The 22938-nt window shown below is 41.1% G+C and overlaps 2 protein-coding genes across 4 annotated transcripts in view; both read right to left on the minus strand.

Moving 5' to 3' along the window:
- Positions 1-354: 354 nt before the first annotated feature.
- Positions 355-6411, minus strand: LOC134191599 (uncharacterized protein K02A2.6-like). The gene is made up of 2 exons (XM_062660221.1): positions 2594-6411; positions 355-498 (listed from the first exon to the last, which is right to left on the minus strand). The coding sequence occupies exon 1, from the start codon at positions 6409-6411 to the stop codon at positions 2968-2970; it is 3444 nt and encodes a 1147-aa protein (XP_062516205.1). The 3' UTR covers positions 355-498; positions 2594-2967.
- A 7474-nt stretch (positions 6412-13885) lies between these two features.
- The window catches only part of LOC134191094 (uncharacterized), a 29984-nt gene continuing 20931 nt past the window's right edge, over positions 13886-22938 (minus strand). For 2 of the 3 annotated variants that reach the window (XM_062659660.1, XM_062659661.1), the window contains 10 exons: positions 20372-20438; positions 15408-16227; positions 15287-15336; positions 15159-15226; positions 14989-15092; positions 14872-14934; positions 14574-14662; positions 14329-14435; positions 14141-14266; positions 13886-14068 (listed from right to left, as the gene is read on the minus strand). In XM_062659660.1, the coding sequence (XP_062515644.1) occupies positions 13993-14068; positions 14141-14266; positions 14329-14435; positions 14574-14662; positions 14872-14934; positions 14989-15092; positions 15159-15226; positions 15287-15336; positions 15408-16227; positions 20372-20438 (1570 nt within the window). In that variant the 3' untranslated portion in view covers positions 13886-13992. The other variant, XR_009971717.1, reaches the window with a different exon arrangement.

The following is a 22938-nucleotide window of genomic DNA, read 5'->3' on the forward strand; positions in this document are numbered from 1 at the left end:
AGAGAGAGGACAGACAGAGAGATGGACATACAAACAGGCAGATGAACAGACAGACAGACAATGGACAGACAAGTAGACAAACAGACAGAAAGATGGACAAACAATGGACAGACAGACAGAGGACAGACAAAGAGATGGAGATACCAACAGACTGATGGACAGACAGACAGACAGACAGTTGATGGCTGACAGATTCATGAATGAAAGAAGACACTAATCCTGTACAATCCCTCCATCCCTCCACAGTAAAGATCTACATTTTGTATTTTGTTTCAGTTGCTGTCAGACCGTCTGTTCGTTCTTCTACCAACTTGGTTCAAGCACAGGACACAGAGACGCCAAATTTCCGTGAGAATCACTCTTGTGTGTTGCTTGGCTAACTATCAGTAATGAGAACTCGTCTCTTGTGTCAGTTGGAGTTGTAAAGGAAGGAATGACATCTGACGTGTGCTTTAGGAGCATCTTCTTCTGCGTGCAGTTTGGCATGGGAATGGTCTGCTAACCACATAAATCAGGAATTGAGTATAGCAATTGAGTCTTAGAGCAGCAGTTGAAAAAATTCTTGGTACGTTTCAAATAAATAAATAGATTTTGGGCAAGGATTCAATTAGCAAGATTGATATTCTAAACATTTGTGTGTAAGCAATGCTAGCATGTCTACCTTGCTTTGTCAACATTTGCTTAATATTTAGTTTAAAGAATTTAGATAAATTTTTAGAATAATTTGACGTGTGCTGGTGTGTGCTGGGTTTGATAGTTAATTAATTCAACATCTAACATTAAGTTTCAATCATTTGTCTGTTAATTTGCAGTTTGATAATGATTTATACAGCCTACACTGATTGATTTATACCGCCAATTTATATATAGTCAATATTATTGCATACAGGCAATATTGATTGATATATACATTAGCAATAGTGTTGAGCTTAACCTTGTTTCGAAGACTGACATTCTCTATTTCAAGTTAGTCAAGAAGCAGCAAGACGTATATGTGGAAACATGGATTATTTTGGTGACCGTGTTCTTTAGTGTGGACATAGACTTTTTATGGATAAAACCCCATGATGCAACCAGTGAAATTATTTGGCATGCACTGCTTGTAGATAACAAGGAATTCAAACGAGAACTAAAATGAAGGAGCGAGCAATAATAGTCTTACGAGCAATAATAGTCTTACTATATATCAACCAATATTGACTGTGTATATCAATCAATATTGACTGGCTGTATAAGATATATTGACTATATATGAATAGACCGTCTAAATCAATCAATATAGGCTGTAGAAATCATTATCAAACTGTAAATTTACAGACAAATATGATTTTAGGTATAATTTTTACATGTTGAATAAACTATCAAACTCAACACACCTCAGATTATTCAAAAAATTTCTCAATCTTTAAAAATTAAGTATTAAATAAATGTCGGAAAAGTGAGGTATGCTATACATTCTTTACATATACTTTACATGCATACGATACATGGTTTGGTTGCAGCCAATAATACAGAATGAGGATGTTCATGTGTAGAGGTATGGTTGGCGTGTGAGGGTCACCTCGTGATGAATTTGAAGCTAAAGAAGAGATCTCATTCTAGGAACACTTTCACTTGAGAGAGGACTGCAATTTGCCTCAGTAATTTTTGGAATAAGTTTATTTCTTGTGACAGGGTACAAGACCTACGATACCACAAATATGACTCAATGTTAACTAATTAAGTTGTCAATATTACAGATAATCATGAAATATTGGATTGGCTACGTGTATTGATCGGTATCGGCTTGTATTGGTCTAGATTATCAGTTATTGGAGAGTAAGTAAAACTGTTTTATCAGTGCAACTTTAGCAAAAAAGGGTTTTTGTACATGTTCCAGTGCAGGCGTGTATGTATGTTTTGCCTTTAACAGCCAGTGCTGCAAAAATGGTGCAGCTGTACTTTTCTGTGGTGTTCTGGACAGCAACAAATGTCCATGTATATATTGGTCCCTTGAAAATCAATGGTTCAGCGAGTGTGATCCATATCATTACACTGTACAAGTAACCAGTTCATGTACTGTACAGTCTTTTACTTAATTGATTAATTAAATGAAAAATTTTACTGAAGAAATGCTATGCTTAATATTTTGCATTGTGTGTAGGACATGTGAAGAAGATTGCATATATTTGGAAGGTTGGATCAATGAATGGCATGTCAAAGTAGTGTCCAGCAAAATCATGCCACTATTCAAGCTGCTAGTGCAACAGCTGTGACATTTGTTTACCAGTTTACGATGCTGTATAATTCAATTCTAACCAGTTATAGTCATTACCGGTTGGATATAATAATATAACACACACACACACACACACACACACACACACACACACACACACACACACACACACACACACACACACCACATGTATAATAAGCTAAGTGTATACTGAGCACTGATAATAATCTGTGGCAAATCAGTACCGAGTAGCAAGTCAAATAACAACCTGTTTGTAGTTGTATGTGTACACTGTTGCATTTAGTAACTCTTGCATACTGCTCCAAGTGTGCTTTAGCGAATTACGGTTAATTAGTAAAATTCACGTACATATACCTGGGAGGCAATGGATTTGGCTTCATGTATTGCTTGGAACTCTCTAATTCCTTCAAGATTGAATACGTCAAATAGGAATGCACCGGCTTGAGTGTTGTCTCCAGCCTGCTCATTGATTCTTCCAGCCAGATTTCTGCAGGCAGACTCACTGGGCATCATTGGGCTACTGTGTGGGTCGCTAAAGTTGTAGTGTCGTCGTAAGTTTACTCACGAGCTTCAACAAACTCAACAGACTCTGTAATAACTCAACGACTGCAGTACGCATGCGTCCCTTACTTCTAGACTATTCTACTAGCGCGCGCACACAACCAATACTAATGTCATTACTCTACATCTCCCTTCCTAGGGATATAGTGTCCGCCAGCAGCTACAAACTATAAGTCCAGCCGGTTAGGAGGTCGAATGGTGTGGCCCGCTTGAGAGCGAGTGACTAGTCCGTGTTGAGTATCAGGCTGCTTCTCAGGATCGTCTGGTACGGTGTTGTCGTTTCTGATAGTCAAGTGACTCCGGTTTCTCCGTAGATCTCTGCCTGGTGTATTAACGAGATATGACCTGGGAGTGTCGGCTTGTCGTACAATCTTCCCGGCTACTTGTTTCCCTTGGGTGTGTACCCAGACCGGGGTGTCCTCTGGTAGCTCCGGTAGAAGTCTGGCTCGGTGACGTTGGTCATAATGGCGTTTCTGTCCTTCCTTGTACTTCTCGTTCAGCGTTTTGAAATCCCTCGTATGGGGCCAGTCAGGAATGAGCAGTTTTCTCATCTGTGGAACATCTGTTCGTATACGTCGCCCCATCAGGAGTTCTGCAGGACTAAGACCGCACCATGGCAAAGGGGTCGCCCGATAACTGAGTAGGGCCATATACGGGTCAGGAGAGTGATCTAGCAAGCTCTTAACGGTTTTCACGCTTCTCTCTGCTTCTCCATTGGCCCTCGGGTAGTGTGGGCTGCTAGTTACATGATTAAAGCCATAGGCTGCAGCAAAGTGTTTCATCTCCTTTGAGTCAAACTGTGGTCCGTTGTCGCTCACAAACGTGATTGGAACGCCGTGGCGAGAGAAGATGGCTTTCAGAGCGGTAACAACATTTGTCGAGGTAGTAGTGGTCAGTTTCTGAACTTCTACGTATCTGGAATAGTAGTCTACTACAAGGAGATGTGAAACCCCTTTCAACTCAAACAGGTCGGCTGCAACACGTTCCCAAGGGTGGTTAGGGAGAGGGGTTGACAGAAGAGGTTCAGTGGCAGTGGGGGTGGATCGCTGACAATCAGGACATGCCTTGACGAATTCTTCAACGTTTTTGGTTACCCCGGGCCACCATACTGAGGATAAAACTCTTTGGCGACATTTCTGAATGCCTTGGTGCCCTTGATGTATTTTCTGCAATGTCTCTCTCTGCAATTTCTTTGGAACCACAATGCGGCTGCCATACAGTAGTAGGTTGTCATGGGTGCTGAGCTCTCCGCGTTCTGTCCAGTATCGAGCGAGGTCTCCCTTAATTTTGTTTCTGGTGGGCCATCCCTGCATGACATATGTCATTACCTCCGAGCAAATAGGGTCTTCCTGTTGGGCTCTCCGGTATGCATCCAGACGGTCTTCATTTGCAGGAAGGTACGAGATAAAGGCTTCAACAAACGACTCTGTCGCACTCTCTTCGTTTTTATCATTTTCCCCTGCAGGGGTCACAGGTGCGCGAGAGAGTGTGTCCGCCGTATATAGGAGCTTCCCCGGAACATGGGATATTTTGTAGTCGAACCGTGTCAGACGTAATCGAAATCGCAAGATTCTCGGTGGGAGTCGATCGAGGCTCATTGTGCCAAGTAGAGGGACCAAGGGCTTGTGGTCAGTCTCCAACTGGATAGACTTCCCAATAACGTAGTCTGAGAATTTCTCGCACGCCCACACAAGAGCCAGACTCTCCTTCTCAATTTGAGAATATCTCTGTTCTGTCTCGGTCATGGACCGGGAGGCGTAGGCGACGGGTTTCCACACTGCTGGTTGATGCTGCTGCAGAAGAACTGCTCCCAGCCCATAAGCAGAGGCGTCTGCACAGATTTTTGTTGCCTTTTCCAGGTCGTATAAAGCTAAAACTTTCGGTGTAGTCAATTCCTTCTTGACCTTTGAGAAAGCGTCGTATTGGGACGGTCCCCACACCCATGACCGCCTACTGCTCAGAAGCTCACGAAGAGGCTTTGACAATTCGGCGATGTGTGGGGTAAACTTGCTGAGCTGATTGACCATACCCATGAATCTCCGTAGGTCCGTTGCTGTGGTAGGTTGTGCCATCTTCAGGACAGCTTCCGTTTTCTGGGGATCTGGGGAAATACCCTGTGCACCAATTACATGCCCCAAGAACGTCAGACGCTCCTTGTTGAACTCGCATTTCGTGCGGTTTAGGGTTAATCCAGACTTCTGCAGTTTCTGCAGGACAGCGTGGAGTCGGGAGTCGTGCTCTTCTTGTGTGCGTCCGAAAACTAGGACGTCATCCATGTGACAAAGGACTCCTTTTTGGCCAGATAAGATGCCGTTCATGAGCCGCTGGAACAGCTCAGGCGCACTAGATATACCGAAAGGTAGTTTGTTGAAGGCGAATCTCCCGAACGGCGTAATGAATGTGGTGAGCGGTCTGGATTCCTCGGCCAGTGGAATCTGCCAAAACCCACAGTTGGCATCCAACTTGCTAAATACCGTAGCTCCGGCCAAACAAGCCAGTGTGTGGTCAACTTTTGGAAGAGGGTAGACTTCCCTCAAAACACTCTCATTCAGTGGCCTGTAGTCAACGCAAATACGAATCGCCCCTGATTTCTTTGGAACTACGACCATTCCAGCGCACCATGATGTTGGCTGATCCACCTTTGAGATGACTCCCAAAGACTCCATCCGGGCTAATTCTTCTTGGACTCTCTGTCTGAGAGGCAGTGGGACGTTCCTTGGGGTGAACAGAGCTAAGGGTTTAGCCCCTGACTTCAGCTTGATTTCATAAGATTCTTGGAATGTGCCTAGCCCTCTGAACATTGGAAGATACTGATCTGGTACTGACGAGGCGACCAAGTTGACTGGAACAAGTATGTTCAATGATGTGATTGCCGGAAGACCAAGGAGATTGCGCTGTAGCCCTTTTACCACATATACTTTCTGGACACATGACCTACCCTTGTAGCTTAAGGTAAGAGGTAACTCCCCTAAAACCTCCAACGGCTTCCGATCTGGCCCACATAATTTTCGCGTAGCTTTCTGGATTTGCTGTGGGTTCAGAGCCTGCAAGGTATGTTCTGAGATAACGGTAACCTCTGCTCCTGTATCCAACTTGAACGAAGTTTGTTGACCCTCCACTGAAATAGTGCTGTTCCAAGAGTTTCCTTGTTCCAGGTTAACTGTGTACAAATACGACACATCACAACATTCTTCAGCCTCTCTTTCCTCCATGACGTCTGCAACTGCCTTTGAGAAACAATGCTGGTTGTAATGGCCTCTTTTCTTACACCTGTGACACGTCGCATCCTTGGCTGGGCATTCCTGTCGTGCATGTGATGGTGACCGTCCACACCGTGTACAGCTGGTGAGGCTCCCTGAATTTGTAGCTCCTGCCTTGCTGGATGTGAATGGTTTCTTACCAGGTGGTTTCTGTACTCTCCTGTGGAAGGGGTGTCCCGTGTAATTCACTGACTCGATTGGCGACTCTTGCAAGATCCCATGTTGCTTCCGAATGGCTTCCCGCTGTCGAACTGTTTTCTTGGCTTTGTCCAATGTCAGCTCGGCGTCCATCTGCAAACGCTCAGCCAGGGAGGTGTCACAAATTCCTACAACAATGCGATCTCTGATCATTTCGTCTTTCAGATCCCCATAGGCACAATTCTCAACCAAATTATAGAGACTCGTGATGAACTGCTCGACGGATTCGTCTTCTTTCTGACACCTGCGGTTGAATTGGGCACGCTCGAATATTACGTTTTTCCTTACTTTGAAGAAATCGTCGAGCTTTCTCAGGACAGTCTCGTACGACTTTCTCTCCTCGTCAGAAATGCTGGTGGATGCGAGGACGTCCTCTGCATCTTCCCCCATGCAATAGAGTAGTGTACTTACTTGCCGCTCGTTCTCCCCCTCAGATAGCCCGGACGCGAGACGGAATTGCTCGAATCGCCGCCGCCATTTTGGCCAGTCGTCTGGGTTTTCAAACGAGAACGGCGTCGGAGGCTGTAACCGAATGCTAGTCATCGTTCAGACTCCTGTCACCATGTAGTGTCGTCGTAAGTTTACTCACGAGCTTCAACAAACTCAACAGACTCTGTAATAACTCAACGACTGCAGTACGCATGCGTCCCTTACTTCTAGACTATTCTACTAGCGCGCGCACACAACCAATACTAATGTCATTACTCTACAAAAGTGAGTGGCTTTGGGCACAGTGATGAGCTGACCCTTCTCTGGACTCACTTTGGGAAAGGTCAGTCTCGTACAATCTTGCCTGTTTAGGTGTCTAGCGGACCTAGATGCATTGAAAAAGAAGTAGGCACGTGATGGAGTGCAGATTGAGTCTCATGTACGTGTGCATAAGTACGGCTTCACTATCTAACCTGCCCTTGAATGTCGTAAGAAAAGAGCTCGAAAACTTGGCAAACATGTCGCGAAATTGAAAAGAGCGCGAAAGAAACAGGTGGGACTAAACGCACTTTTGACTGGATTTGGCGCGGATACGTAAAGCCGGCACATGAAGGACGGGCTTATGGCACGTGCAGATTACAGCGCATACGGGACGTTTATCCGGTAAGTGGGCCGCTTTATATACTTACGTACGTATGTACTACGAAAGCCGGTAGCGCCGGATTGATATCAGTCCGCCGTTCTCGGCCGCACTGATATCAATAGACACAAATAGTGTAACGCGCGTTATCAAATGTGTAGAAATGTAATATCAATGCCACAATCATTAGTTAATACTAGTAAATGCTCGGTTAGCATTGTGTTTGGCGAGCCATGGTGTTCTGTCTTTACCTATTCGCGTAACAATGGTTGTGTTATGACGCAATAGTTTCTGTCAAACAAACGCGGGAACTCAGGAAACAGACTTTCAGTTGCTCTTCTATAGTATTTTTCTTTCAATTATCCGAATCCGGTGTTCAAGTATCTGAACTCGGCGTTCAATTATCCGTTGTTTACGGCTGTTGTGCAATATCATAACTTACATAGTCTGCGGTTGGGCAGCTGCTCAAATATCATCATTCATCAGCTGTCTAGACGCAATAATTTGTAATTAATCTTGACTTTAGCGTGAATTTTTAGCGTGTGTTGTACGATAATTTCCTTTGCACTAATCTTGGTGTCTCACGTTTCCAGGAAGGTCCAGCTGAGCTGCTGTGAGCGAACTAAATCTGCATATCTAGGAAGCCTACAACAACGCCTTGCTCCGACAATCGTGGTGTAATCCGCATACTTTGTAAATCGCGCGTCTTGCGTGATACCATGCATGCAACAGTCCATCATGCGTCGCAGCGGGTATTTAGCTAATCAAGAGCTCGAATTTCACTACTTTGCCTTTCCACCTTTCTTGAATCAATCATTTATTGTTCAGCTGAAACGTGTGTGAGCATCAAAAGACGTCATGAAAGAAATGTGTGACTAAAATAATTATTTCTATATTTCTTACTTCTAATCAGGACAGAACACCGGATAACTGAATGCCCAAATCGAATAACTGAACGCTCAATTCGGATAATTGCTTGCCTGAATCGGGTAACTAAACGCCGAGTTCGAATATTTGAACGCAAAATACTATAGTTGTCTTCAATTCTTCGTTCACACTTCAATCGTCTCACTCGTTTATTAGCTGAGATAGTTACGTAACAATGATCGCATAGTCACGTGACAATGGTTGCGTAGCAATAATTTCTATCAAAGTAACGCGCGGAAACTCAAAAAACAGACTTTTCTCTTCTTTTAGCTTTTCTTTTTCATTTCGTTTGTCACGAATCAGTCTCCTTTGCTCTTTAGTCGCGTAGGGGAGCAAAATCGAGAGTCGTTTGACTCTTCTCGCCAACAAATTACAATTGAGTCGACCCCTCGAAAGGGGTCTCTTGCTTCAATTTTTAGCGCATATGTTACGGAGTCAAAATTGCATTCATCTGGCATCGTCGTTTTGTCGATTTGTCTTTCTATTTTGCCGTAAATCCATATGACAAGTGCTGACGTACGCATATAAATATATAAATATATAAATATATAAATATATAAATAAAATATATCTCGAGCTCAATTGACATGACAAGAGAGAGGCTCGCTTCGCTCGCCAATTAATGTACTGCAAAATAACGTGCGCTATTCTAGATACAATGGATACGTTACCGCCTTGTATTCACGTTGTATTCTAAATAAATGAACTGTGGAACGTGTGTGCACGCTCTTCGATCAGCAGCTAAGGGGACCCCAGTTTGGGATCGTTGTTTGTTGCACGTCATGGAAACGGTACTAATCGACTTTCCAGTGAATTGGATACGAGTAGCCCTTGACTCTTCTGATGCGATGATTGTTGGTGCACTGAAATCTTTTTGGTATGTTTAAATAATTAATTAAATTGATTAATAATAATTACAAAATTAGACAAATACACACATGCACACATTTAGTTGTAGATGTGTTCAGTAATGATGTAGTCGTTATTGTAGAGTTATACATTGCAGAAATTGCCAAAAGATAATTTCAAACTTAGTGCACGACTGAAAAACGTCCTTGGATTGAATTATTTTCTGAATTAATGTTATTCTGTTTCTGCTGTGTATGAAATCTCTTCAATAACTAATAGATCATATCATAGACACATGTGTGGGTGAGTGGTCATCTGTGTATATGCAGGCCCATAGCAAGCAAATTGAAAGTGGCCCGGTCTAACGTGCACTAACAAGCATGTGTAAAGGTAGCCTCGTATTTCAACTGCCCCGTGGAGCTGCAAAATTGGTCTGAAAGTTTGAGACTACCTCGATCTAGTGGACAATTGCAAAATTTGGAGTTTGCATGGATGTGATCAGTAACATAAGCTGTCTTTGTACTAACTAGGTTAATTATCTGAGATGGAAGTAGATGAAATAGACCTCTGGTGGTATGTGTCTAGACACAGTAGACACATCTTGTGTAATATGAATAGACGTTAGACATGTGACAGTCTTCCATTTTACAGAAACAAATTGTTGAGCTTTTCCCTCTTTGAGCAAACTGCAGCATTCTTTTGTGTCGGCCTCAGGTTTTTTAGCTCTGTTTCCTACACGTGGTTTTTAGGTACAAAACCGCAAGTCGACCTTCAAGTGACTTGTATGTGATGAATTAGTTCCACGACCTGTCTTCTTATACCGGCTTTACACTAGACAATTTGACTCGAGCCTGGCCCATGCTAATTTGGCATGATTGGTGGCGTGTTTAGACTATCCGGGATAACTGGGTGTGGTGGTGTGTTTGGCATGCTTTGCGCAGGCACATGAAGAAGACGTTACTGTTTTTGCTTCTAATCTTACTTGTTGATTCAGGCGCAAAACCTTTCTGAACGATTCCTTGACATGTTCATCAAGAAGTACAAGAAATACGGGAATATGCAGAGGGAAATATACTATATGTATTGTTGCTCACTAACATGAAAATATATAACACGTGGTTAGGTTTAGCTGGAGCCTGGCCCTATGGTTTAGCTTGGACTAATTTAGCACGGGCTAAATGCACTTAGCTGGAGCCAACATCGTTTACATGAGACCGAATTAGCACAGGCCAGCTTGGCTCGAGTCAAATCGTCTAGTGTAAAGCCGGTATTAGTTAGATCTGTATTATACTGCTAGATGTGTATAGGTTATCCTATGATTAGCGTGATAGATGGCTTTTACAAGCACGAGGGGTGGGGTTATCCACAGACAAGTGTGATAAACGGTGAGAGGGCATACATTTACAGACCCAAGTAGTAAACAAATGAAAATTACAAATTTATTTAATTATATACACAGATATACATATGACAAGTAAGTGAACCTGTTGCTTGTCTGTCTGTCTGTCTGTCTGTCTGTCTGTCTGTCTGTCTGTTAAATCTTTATATTTCATACATATGAACTATTACAAGCTATAGATACAAAAGTCCATTATATATCAATTAGACCCACACGGGTCTCTAAAAATTATCAACTTAGGTTGTCTGTCTGTCTGTCTGTCTGTCTGTCTGTCTCAGAAATACAGACTCTGCAACTAAATAGTCTTGCAACTCACATTCATCATTGCTCTCTAGCTATACTAATAGCAATGCATTTCATATTTAATTACAGTTTGGTCTGCCTGTCTGTTTGTCTGTCTGCCCGCCGCTGCCTGTTTGTGGCACCAACAATTCTACCATACAGAATATTGACAGTGATCACACGTACAAACATAATTCTTGTGTGTGTGTGTGTGTGTGTGTGTGTGTGTGTGTGTGTGTGTGTGTGTGTGTGTGAGTGGTTAATACATCAATCACAGAAACTTACCCTGTAGACTTCAACAAACAAATCTAACCATTCATGATTATATGATAAGAAGACAGGTTGTGGAACTAATTCATCACATACAAGTCACTGGAAGGTCGACTTGCGGTTTTGTACCTAAAACGACGTGTAGGAAACAGAGTTCAAAACCTGGGGCCAACACGAAAGAAGTGTTGCAGTTTGCTCAAAGAGGGAAATGCTCAACAATTTGTTTTTGTAAAATGGAAGACTGTCACATGTCTAACGTCTATTCATATTACACAATATGTGTCTACTGTGTCTAGACACTTACCACCAGTGGTCTATTTCATCTACTTCCATTTCAGATAATTAATCTAGTTAGTACAAAGACAGCTTACGTTATTGATCACATCCATGCAAACTCCAAATTTTGCAATTGTTGACTAGATCGAGGTAGTCTCAAACTTTCAGACCAATTTTGCAACTCCACAGGGCAGTTGAAATACAAGGCTACCTTTACTCATGCTTGTTAGTGCACGTGAGGCCGGACCACTTTCAATTTGCTTGCTATGGGCCTGCATATTATATATATATATATATATATATATATATATATATATATATATATATATATATATATATATATATATATGTTAATTTGTGGAAATTTAATGCTCGCATGATACAAAGTAGATTAATGTTAGATGCTGATCTAATTGCTTGGGATTTGCCGGTTTATATTATATATATTTTCTCTCTCTCTCCCTCCCTCTCTCTCTCCCTCCCTCTCTCTCTCCCTCCCTCTCTCTCCCTCCCCCTCTCCCTCCCTCTCTCTCTCCTCCTCTCTCTCTTCCCTCTCTCTCTCTCCCTCTCTCTCTCTCTCTCTCTCTCTCTCTCTCTCTCCTCTCTCATGTACACATACACAGATGACCACTCACCCACACATGTGTCTATGATATGATCTATTAGTTATTGAAGAGATTTCATACACAGCAGAAACAGAATAACATTAATTCAGAAAATAATTCAATCCAAGGACGTTTTTCAGTCGTGCACTAAGTTTGAAATTATCTTTTGGCAATTTCTGCAATGTATAACTCTACAATAACGACTACATCATTACTGAACACATCTACAACTAAATGTGTGCATGTGTGTATTTGTCTAATTTTGTAATTATTATTAATCAACTTAATTAATTATTTAAACATACCAAAAAGATTTCAGTGCACCAACAATCATCGCATTGGAAGAGAATGGCTTCTGAAACCCACTACTTGTATCCAATTCACTGGAAAGTCGATTAGTACCGTTTCCACGACGTGCAGCAAACGACGATCCCAAACTGGGGTCCCCTGCGCTGCTAGCAGATCGAAGAGCGCGCACACACGTTCCACAGTTCATCTAGTTAGAATACAAGGCGGTAACGTGTCCATTGTATCTAGAATAGCGCCCGTTATTTTGTAGTACATTAATATTAGAAAAAAGTAAAATTTACACATTTGGTAACGCGCGCTACAAGAGTTGTGACTATTGATATCAGTGCAGCCGAGAACGGCGGACTAATACCAACCCGCCGCTACCGGCTTCCGTACATATGGCTCTGTCCGGTCAACCATCCGTATGTTATTTTATTTACTACAGTAGGGTATCCGTAGGCGTGCGCGTTGGTGAGTAGCACGTCGCAAGAGTTTTCTGACCGTCTACTGAAACGTCGCGCCCTAGCTAGCTAGACAATATGTAGATTTGTTGAAACCCTGTGATGGAGGTAAACATAATAACGTATCTAAGCCTGCTAAGTAGTCGCGATCGTGATCAAGGCAATTGAAATGTACGGTATAGGCACGCACTCAGTTCCGTTGCAACGACAGTGGTCTAGGGTTTACTTGGTAACATATATACATTGACTAGCTCACCATCTCGTTCTCCGCATGGACAGATTAGCTATTAATATTAGTAAATTTCTATTATTGTTGTTGATTGGATTAGTGACTGGTAGTATATCCCGTTGAAGCTTCGTCGACATTCCCGTTGGACGCCAGCCGCTACTTCGAAGACGTCGCTGCCGTTGCGAGGAACAGGTGTATCAAACTTGGCATCTATTTGACGTGAATCTCGTTCGGAAATATATTCGAGCATGAACTTGGCAGCACGTGCAGTTACGTACTCACACGGATAATCCGTTCCCCGTAAATATACCAAATCACGACTCGTCTGACCCTCGCCATTTCGACTGTCCCGTTGAACATCGTCACTTCGGAGACGTTGCTGGCGTTGTGGGGAACAGGTGTATCGAATGTGGCAGCTCTTCGACGTGAGTAGACGGACAAACGACTGTGGGCGTTTTTTCAAGACCCGGATATAGCCTAAGCAAAAATGTCTTACCCTTTGCGGCGTTGCCCGGCATACACCGTCCGACATCGGGAACGGGCAGTTTAAATTCGGTGGAGATCCGATACGCCGTTACGGAGACATTAATATTCGCGCGCGAGCGGAGGCTAGTTCGAGGCGGGCTCCATCGGCTAGTCGTCGCGGGAGAAGTACGGAAGACGACGACAGCTTCACTTTCGACCTCTGTGGATTCGGCGTGCGCGAGCCAAATTCGGTGGTGATCAGACTCGCCGTCCTGGAGACCCTCGGCAGCTCTCCTATATAGCATGACGCAACTTCCGCGACGGAACAATTAAAGCCCACCCGTGTCTAGTTTCCAAGAGGGGTCCTCGACAAGTCGAATGCGAGCGCAGGCGCGAGCCAGTCGAAATCGCACCCATCCATTCATCCTGCCGCATTGCGTGCGTACAGTACACGTACGGACGTCAAACCTAGAGCAAATATATCTAGATGACAAGAAATTAAAAGGTGACAAGAAATACTATATTGTGGGCGCCAGAAACAAGGTACGTATTTCTAGTTAACCTGCCGTCTAGTAATAGATGTCAATATACTAATGGTTGAATTTACGAAACTACTTGCAGACTGTCTCTGCAATATGGCCAATGTGTTTCATAGCAGCACCAGTTAGTGCCTCCATTTTCTGGTCCCTATACAGTACAGATGGGTATATACGTTTAAATATAGTTTGAATCAAATGCTTGATTACTAGAGCTACTTACGTCAGCATCCCCACTCTGATATGTCTGTTTGACACTTCAATCCTTAGACGAGAGTGATGGAAGCACAATGTAAAAAGAGCAGAGCATACATATGGAGGATTGTAGCAATGCCATTCCATCAAGAGCCTAAACAATTCAATCTACCTGTTAGCAATAAGTAACAACACTGTTTAAGAAAATGTAATTACGCTGATATTTCTGCTTTGGCTACTACCAGATGTTTCATAGACATTTCCCATAGCAAGCAACCCACAGCTTGTGCTTGTCTTACCATTAACCCCACATCATTCAACAGCTGCTTGAAAATAACATAACAACAATATAGCACACAGAGCTTCCTACCCCACTACATGTATAGTCATCAACTACTGGAGAGACTTACAACATACACTGCATGCATGTACATAGTCACTTGTTTCAATTAGTAACTCACTTCAGTGATGTGTTGTAAGCTAGAGTAGGCATGAAGACTGCTTGATTGCTGAACAAGACCATACATGAATTGTGTGAAACAATTCACATCTAAAGTACAGTAAACCGTGACATATATTTCGTTGATAAGACTTCTAGTATAGATTCAAATTCAGTGCTGTTAATCTTCAAAGTCTGACTTGAGATACAATTTCACAAAATTTTTAAATTTTATAAAATTTCACAAAAATAGTAAATGATTAAAAATATTGCACTTAAGAAAATGAAATTAACAGCACTGGCCATTGACTTATACAGACGTTCAGAAATAACTTCAAATTCTGTAGATGTAATGTGTCTGGATGAAGGAATATCTGCCACTACTAAAACAAAGCGCATTACAACATTTCCACACTAAATAGTAAATTCACGCGTACTAGCTGTACTAGGTGACAGCCCAACAGTTAGCTTCAAGTGAGGATAGGAAAATACCAAATGATTGGCATCACAACAAGATAGTTTGAGCTTCCAGGGAAGAACTCTATAAGAAAGTAGTTAAAACAGTCAAAACACTCTGAATAAACAAGTACGCATGTAATTAATCCACCTCTGACTGTCAGTAACAAGATCCTTGACATACTCCAACCAATCCAAAAAAGTAGGCAAACGTTGTGTCTGCCGAATAGAACAAACACATTTAAAACAACAATAATGACTGCTTTTGCAATATCATACCTTTGGAATCACCAAAACCTGTGGACTGGCTTCATTGTTTAGGTCTATATCTACACACAACCAATTGCTAAACACGTGCTACCATATAGTAACTAGAGAAAGAAAAACATGTAATACTGACTTGATGAAGATAAGCTTTTGGTTTCATGACATTTGTAAGATGATGATGTCAAACTTTGCATCTCAGTTTTTACTTCTAAAACAAACTGCTGCTGCTGCTCCTGCTGCTGACATTGACTCCATGCATCATTGCTCTCCTTGTCTATTATTGTCACTCCTTCACAATCGATCTTTGTTTCTTGATCTTGTTTCTCATTGCCACCCATATCTCTCAGCTGCAATGTTTGTCCCTTTTCGTCTGTCTCTTTTTCCAATACATCTGCAGTGCGATCTATACGTTCCTCACTCATCTCTAACAGCAAGCCAGCCATTTCCAGGGATTGTCTGTTGAGTAGACTATTGGTTTCGTCATCACTTGATAAAAAGCTGTCACTGACTGTACCTTGGCATTGTTTCGTGTCTTCAGCAACCTCTTTCTGCTGCACAGTTTGTCCCTTTTCTTTGGTCTTGTTATTCTCTTTTTCTTTCTCATTTACCAATACATTTGTATCATGATCTACCAATTCGTCACTCGTCTCCAACAGCAAGTCAGGCATTTCCAAACATTGTTTGCTGAGTAGACTACTGCTTTCACCAGCACTTGATAAGAAGCTGTTAGTCGCTGTACTTTCTGAATTCATCTTAACAGTATAAGTATTCTGGTTGCTACTACTGCTGATTTCATTTGCCTTAATGCAAAGATTCCTATTTTTGCTACTCAAGTCGGGACAAGAAGTACATGAGTGGCCTTTAGTGAGAGGCAATGGGTGTTGCTTATTTTCTTGCAGTTTACTGCTTCCAATTCCTGCCATCTCTCCACAGACAGACATTTGAAATGATTTCTACCAATCACAGTATAACAACAGTGTATTTTAATACCGTGAAACATGCAGCTAGTTCAAACATTAATTAAAATAGCATGCAATTATATAAGATTTCCAATCTTTAGATATTGACAAAAAATAAACACCAGTTTCACTAACGAAGAAGAGTCTAAATGGCACTACAGATTGTAGTTGAGACTTCAACAACAAAATGTACTATTTTGTATCTTTTGCAAATACAGACTTGGACAAAGTCATTGGGCCACCCTGCCGCTGTATGCATAGGAACACAAATTCTAAGTGACTATTAGCTGTACTAGCTACTATGTATTCACCAACTAGTAAATTCATACAAACTTAGGATTTGCCCCTCAAGTTGTTGAACTCCGTAAGAAGGTTATTAAGCCTAAATGTTCTTCACCTGTCGTGAAGAAACTAAAGGAGCAAAATTGATGACATCAGCTAGCATAATCATCATAGGGTAGACTCTTTCTAATATTATTTAGTAGTTTACTAAAGGCCAGTTTTGAAGACTCAAAAGAAACTTGAAACTTTTCAGCAGTGTGTTAGTATTTCTTGTTTCTGCCACTCACATACCTTATTGTGTACAGACATTGCAGAATGCTTTCTGCTAATTTCAGGACATGCATGGACAGAATCTGTTGCGATGCTTCCAATATAGCATGACAGAGTTCCTCTGCAGTTCTTTTGTTAGTATTAATTTGCAGCGGTTTTTATGTCATGCCATAGGCTTTCAATTGAACTGACATCAGTGATCAGTCAGTGCAACAGCGTTATATGTCACACTCATGTAACCATTGTCGTGACAATATTGACGTGTGAATTGATGTGTTGTACTACTGGAACACAAAGTCATCTCCAATCAGTTATTCAGTGTCTGCAAGCATGTGTTCTTTGAGAATCTGCTGGTAAGGGATGGTGTCCACACGACGTTATGTTTTGACAAGAGACCTAATGCCATCCCCACACCATAACACCTGCTATGTGTGTGACCATACAATTGCCGCATTCAAAAGAAATTCTTCACCTCTGTCATGAACAGACAAAATCCGATCACTGTCTATACAAATTTTTGACTTATCAGAGAAAGACAGACTTCCATCCACAGTCCAATGCGTGTAAGTGATCACCCATCCCAGTCTGAGCTACAAATGATTTCCTGTTAGCTGGGCCTCGTGTTCACACCTGCTGCACTGACTAAGACAGACAGTCCTCCCTGACACCTGTCTGCTGGTTTCAGCCAGAAAATAGGAGAGCAGTCATGACGAAGCTTGGTGATTCTGCAATGTCATCACCTTCATTTGGTAATCGTCCTTTTGTTTGCTGTTGCCTTCCCAAGTTCAGTTCGTTTCTCATATTCAGTGCTACCTTGGGAATATTGTTGCAAGCATCGACGCACTAAAGATTTAAAGCAATGGATGCAGTCTGGCGCAATAAATGGCAAACTGAATAAAGAGCCTCAATTTTCCCTTGTGTCTTCAAATTTGACAATTTGCTACAAGCCATGACTATTAAAAACGTGTCAGAGATCACACAAAAAAGTGTAAGTGTATGGAGCTAAACATTCAAGCTAACTAATTGCATGAGTTTGGTGCTCTCAAGGAGGGCAGTTTTTGCAGCTGACACATTAACAATAGATATGTCCAGCTGTATACTATTGCTACCTAGAACTTCAACCAGAAGTGACATAACAGTGTTCTTTTACCGCCACTACCACTACAATTACCATGCTTACACTAGTAATTGAAGCTGTGTTTACAAAGTCACTTCCACAGCTATGAGCCATCAAAGTCCTGAACACTACGTAAACTAGGACTAGGGCAGTGGCATATAGAACGAGTTGGGAAGCTGTAGTCAGCTTGACAGACTGTAAACAGATTTGCAAAAGTCACTGGCACAGAAAATTTAAATTTCTACACTGAGCAAAGGCCCCCAATCCCCTCTCCTATAGTACATGTCGCAAAGAACTACAAATCTAGTCCACACGCTATTTTCTTTCTAAACATGCTACCTGTAAAATTTATCTAAAATCGTACATAGCGACCGCCGTTTCGCATGTGACCACAAATTCCGTAGATAGTCTGTAGTCGTCAAAGTGTAAAGCTATCGGATATGGGACATAAAATCGCTCATGGTTACGTAATGTTAGATTCCCATATAAATATCGTAAAACCAAGAAAGCAATCAATTTCGCATGAAAAGTTGCATACATCTAAGTTCTGTTGTTATTTCTATCTGGACTTGGCAATTGCAAACATGAATTGCACTGTTCTGTTTAAGAAACTCTTTCATAGACTGATAGGCTGTTCGTTCATTGTCTTGGTTGCCACGTACAACATAATGGAAATACCGTTCCCTTATTGGACTACCCAAAGGAGGCGTGGCAGATTCCTGCAGTGTGACAGACATAGTCAGCCACATAGTCCCCAGACCAAAAGTCGGTTCAGCCCTATACGTTTAGAGTACACTACTCGCCAAGTCTCGTGAATTTTACAAAGTCCCTTTTCTTATGGCTCATAACTGAATTATTTCAATCAGATTGAGGTAACTTCCATATTGCATTGATATTTGAATAAGCTAAATGTGTTTATCGTTCAAATAGCCAAAAGAATTTAAATTGTGAAGACATGTGCAAAACTAGTGCAGCAACCAATGCTTTCCAGTTTCTTCATAATCTTGGCAAGACTCACAAATATAGTCTGACAGTCCACTATGAAGCAGCGTTAGATTAGAATTAGACTCGATCCAGTCTCTTCCTGCCTTTGTCATTCCCCGAATTGTCAATCCTCGCCGAAGAGAGACTGGTACCAGACCACCTTCTTCCGGTGCAATTAACTTTGAAGAGGTCATACTTCTAATAGACAGGGTTACATAAACAACTCCCAGAAACCGTTTACTTGTATCATAATATCTTGATTTGTTAGTACGTGGTATCTTCTCGACAAGTGAATTGTTCTACAGTATACGCAGGCCTAAGCTGTGACAGTCTGTTGCTATACTGTACAGTGTATATAGCCTACTGCAAAACAATAGGTTTCCAAAAGAACGAAGTGTCAAAACATTCCATGCATGCTGATGATGCACTGTCGATAATTCTGTCAAGCAGCCTACAGCTCTCTCCACTCTAAATACACTGTTCAGTCGCTTTCTGCAGATCTCCTAGCAATTGTGAAGTGCTTGTGTGCCACATCAAAACAAATAAGGAAGGTAATTGCCAAGGGGTGTAATGTGCCCAAGGCAGCTGGTACACGATGTGCAATAATGGATGGCACTTAGTGATGTCAGTACTATAGGCAATCTGGTACCAGTCTCTCTCCGGCGAGGATTGACAATCCGGGAAATGACAAAGGCTGAGAGAGACTGGCTCGAGCCTAGCCTTAGCATGCAAAAAGCGGTTCAATTGCATTGAACGTTTACCAAAACAAAAGAAAAAACGACTACTTCATCCTTCAAAGCAAACTAGATCGATGATCAGTCAGTAGTTGAGAGTTGCAAGCATTAAGTTATGTTTAGTTGAAAAAAAGACCAATGATTAGTAAGGTAATAAAAACAAAAATTAAGAGAACTCAATTTTGGAAGAGAAATTCAAGAACAAAGTTATATAAGATAATAACTGTAACATACCAATTAATTGTCCCTATAATTTTGTCCAAGTCTGTATGCAGACAAACCCATCTAAATTTAGTTTGCATAAATTCCGTACAACCTGTTATTTCTGTAATCATGATATTTTTTCAAATTCCACAAAGAATTCACGAAGTGCACAAATTAAATTTGCAGATATTTAGGCCTATTCTTGGAGTCTCAGGCAGTCACTGTTCCAACAAGTAAACACCTAACTGTTCCATCTAGCTGTCTTCCTTCCTGGTTGGAATGCATAAATTTAATTCGCAGATTAAAATTTTTGTCCACATTCTCAAATTGCAATAATTTAAGACCACAGAAATAACCGGTTATACGGTAATATATGTGTACATCTCAAGTATGCACACAAGATGGACATACAGCAAAATGCAATTACAAACAATTGGAAGTTATGACAATGCTAATTAAATAAAAAACATCACCCCTTTATTGTAGTTTTATCCATCACACCGACAACTATACACCTTAGAAAAGAATGCTATAAAAGACAGCTTACCTCTGAAGAAGGTCTCAAGATAGCTGAAAGATGACCAGCTGTTTGGCTGTCTTTACAAAATACGTTTCTACAACAAAGATAGAACAAGAAAATTGTCATCATGCATAACATCAATAATCAAAATTAAATGTGTGTGAATATCAATGAATGAGCATAAATGCATACACCCGTGTGTGTGTGTGTGTGTGTGTGTGTGTGTGTGTGTGTGTGTGTGTGAGTGCGCACGCATGCTTGTGCATGTAAAATATGTATATATCATTATTATGGAAGCTATATGGGTCATTTCAAGTCCGCAGAAAGCACGCAAAGGTACTATATGGAAATATAGACAAACTGCAGCAACAACCATATATGCACCTGAGTAAAAAACTTCAATCACACTTCATACCTATTCACAACTTCGAATGTTGCACATGTTTATAAACTCTGATTTGTTATTGGATAAATGTTAGTTATGTCATGGTTGGCAAGTAAATGTAGCAATTCTTGATGCCTTAGCTGCTTCAGATAGAGTTAATTGGGTGGTACATGTAGTGCATGATTTCCAATATTAAATGGCAGTATATTCAGTATTGCCCTCATACTGCAAGACACCAATTAGCCTCAAACTTCCAGACCAGAGAGCGGATAAAGCACTCAACTCTAGTCTGGACCAGAGCTGTACTCCAATAACTTCGGAAATAGCCGTATAAGCCAATCAGCATCTTACAACCGGAATGTCGGTTGTAAATTCTGATTTGTTTAGCAGTAATTGGTTATGCTAAGTGAACTAACACTGATTACGCACGTGTGAAATCCTCCTGGGTGGGTTAAGTGCACGCCAGAGCCAAGAATAGAGACTATGGTGCACGCACACGTCTTAGTTTTAGTTTCAGCTCCAGTTGTAGTCTCACTAGTTGAACGGTTAGACTATCTAATTTTCGCCGCAGAATCAAGGAGTTGTCTTTCATACTGTCCACCAAGATATCACCGTAAACACGGCAGACATCTCTTCTTCGTTTGTGAGATCTCATGGCATTTGCAAATGACATGTTGCATAATGCAAAAGCGCGGTATCTGTCTGTCTCATATATTAATTGCATTTGTTTCTGTCTTGGTAGAATAAATGCTGTAAGCTTGATACTGCTTCATGGAGAGCATTGCCTACTGGCAGACATTCTACACAAGGCACATGGGGTGAGACAACTATACAAGTACTGTAATCTACAAGAAATCTACTCAAGCAAATTTCTTTCAAACAATAATGTTTGAGAAAAGCCTTCACAAAAAGCAATTGTAAAAACGGTTAACAAAATGATTCAAAAATTCAAAGCTATCTGAGGTTTGATAAAAATATTCTTGCTTTGGTAATGAGTGCATTTGAGGGTGGTGTTTGTTTCTAACGCTCCCTCCTCCAATACAGTGCTTAATTAAATGAGAGTGGCATTTAAATAACGTATATACTATAATATTATTTAAACCATTAAATATACACAAGATCACTTCTACTCAACAAACTTGAACTTGACAATCATTACCAATAAGACTTTACACGTTTAACGGTCAATTTGAAACTACAATCCTGGCTTGAACCTATTTCATTTAGCACTTTAGTTTGCATATTACCATGTGAATCAGTCAATAAATACATTCAGACAAAACAATTGTCAAATACTACCTCATGTCTTGTACCGACCATATAAACACACTACAAGCTCATACATAATTCATGTTCAGTAGAAATAAATTAAATGTCTCAATATTAAGTATAGCCACCAATGCTAAGTAAAAATCTTCTAAGTATGTCACTAAGAGTTCAATTTGTAAACTTCATGTCCTGCACGTTACTGAATTCTTTTGTACATGTCTTGAAATTTATATATGATAATGTAAATCCTTCCTGGCTGAGTATGACTGTATGACTCGTTAAGTGGTTGTTCAAATTTAAAGTAAGGCCATTCTCACAAGCATAAAATACAAGCACATGTTTTTCTAATACTCCTCCTCTCCCCAAAGTGTACGCAAATTGTTGGCACGCAAACCATGCATTAGAAACACATAAAACTATTTAGCTAAACCATAGAATTGTAGTAGCTATTTTACATGAAAGTTGCCGAGTTAAGCAAATGCTGCATAATTTTAAAACTCAATCAAATACTTATTTATACCACTTAGGTCTTGGTCAGTCTCACTGAAAGAAAACACCTTCAGCTGTAGGAAACCAAGATAATGTTCTGGATGCTCACAGCTAGCCACTATCAAGAGAAATCAGTTTTTCCATTCTGGTTGACCCTCTCTCATGTCAACTGGGAATTTCTTGTCATTGATGTAGACAAAGAGCAAAAACCTTGAGAAAGTTGTGGTAGAGGCAAAGTGTTTTTATAAACGGGTGATGCCATTATAGAACAAATTTGCAATAAGCTGTGTATAAGTCGCTATGTTTGCAAGTCCAGTTTGCATAGGTGAAGAGTAAGTAAACACCCCTTGACATGTTCCAGTAATGAAACAAAGAAATTAGACAGTGAAGACACTTTCAGCCATTTGCAGCCGATCAACATTTTATAAAGTGCACAGAGGTTGTTACCCCG

Source organism: Corticium candelabrum, chromosome 15 (genome assembly GCF_963422355.1).
Source record: "Corticium candelabrum chromosome 15, ooCorCand1.1, whole genome shotgun sequence".
Lineage (NCBI taxonomy): Eukaryota > Metazoa > Porifera > Homoscleromorpha > Homosclerophorida > Plakinidae > Corticium > Corticium candelabrum.

Coding starts and splice junctions, on each gene's coding strand:
- LOC134191599 (XM_062660221.1), bottom strand. CDS start 6,411: ATGATCAGAGATCGCATTGTTGTAGGAATTTGTGACACCTCCCTGGCT.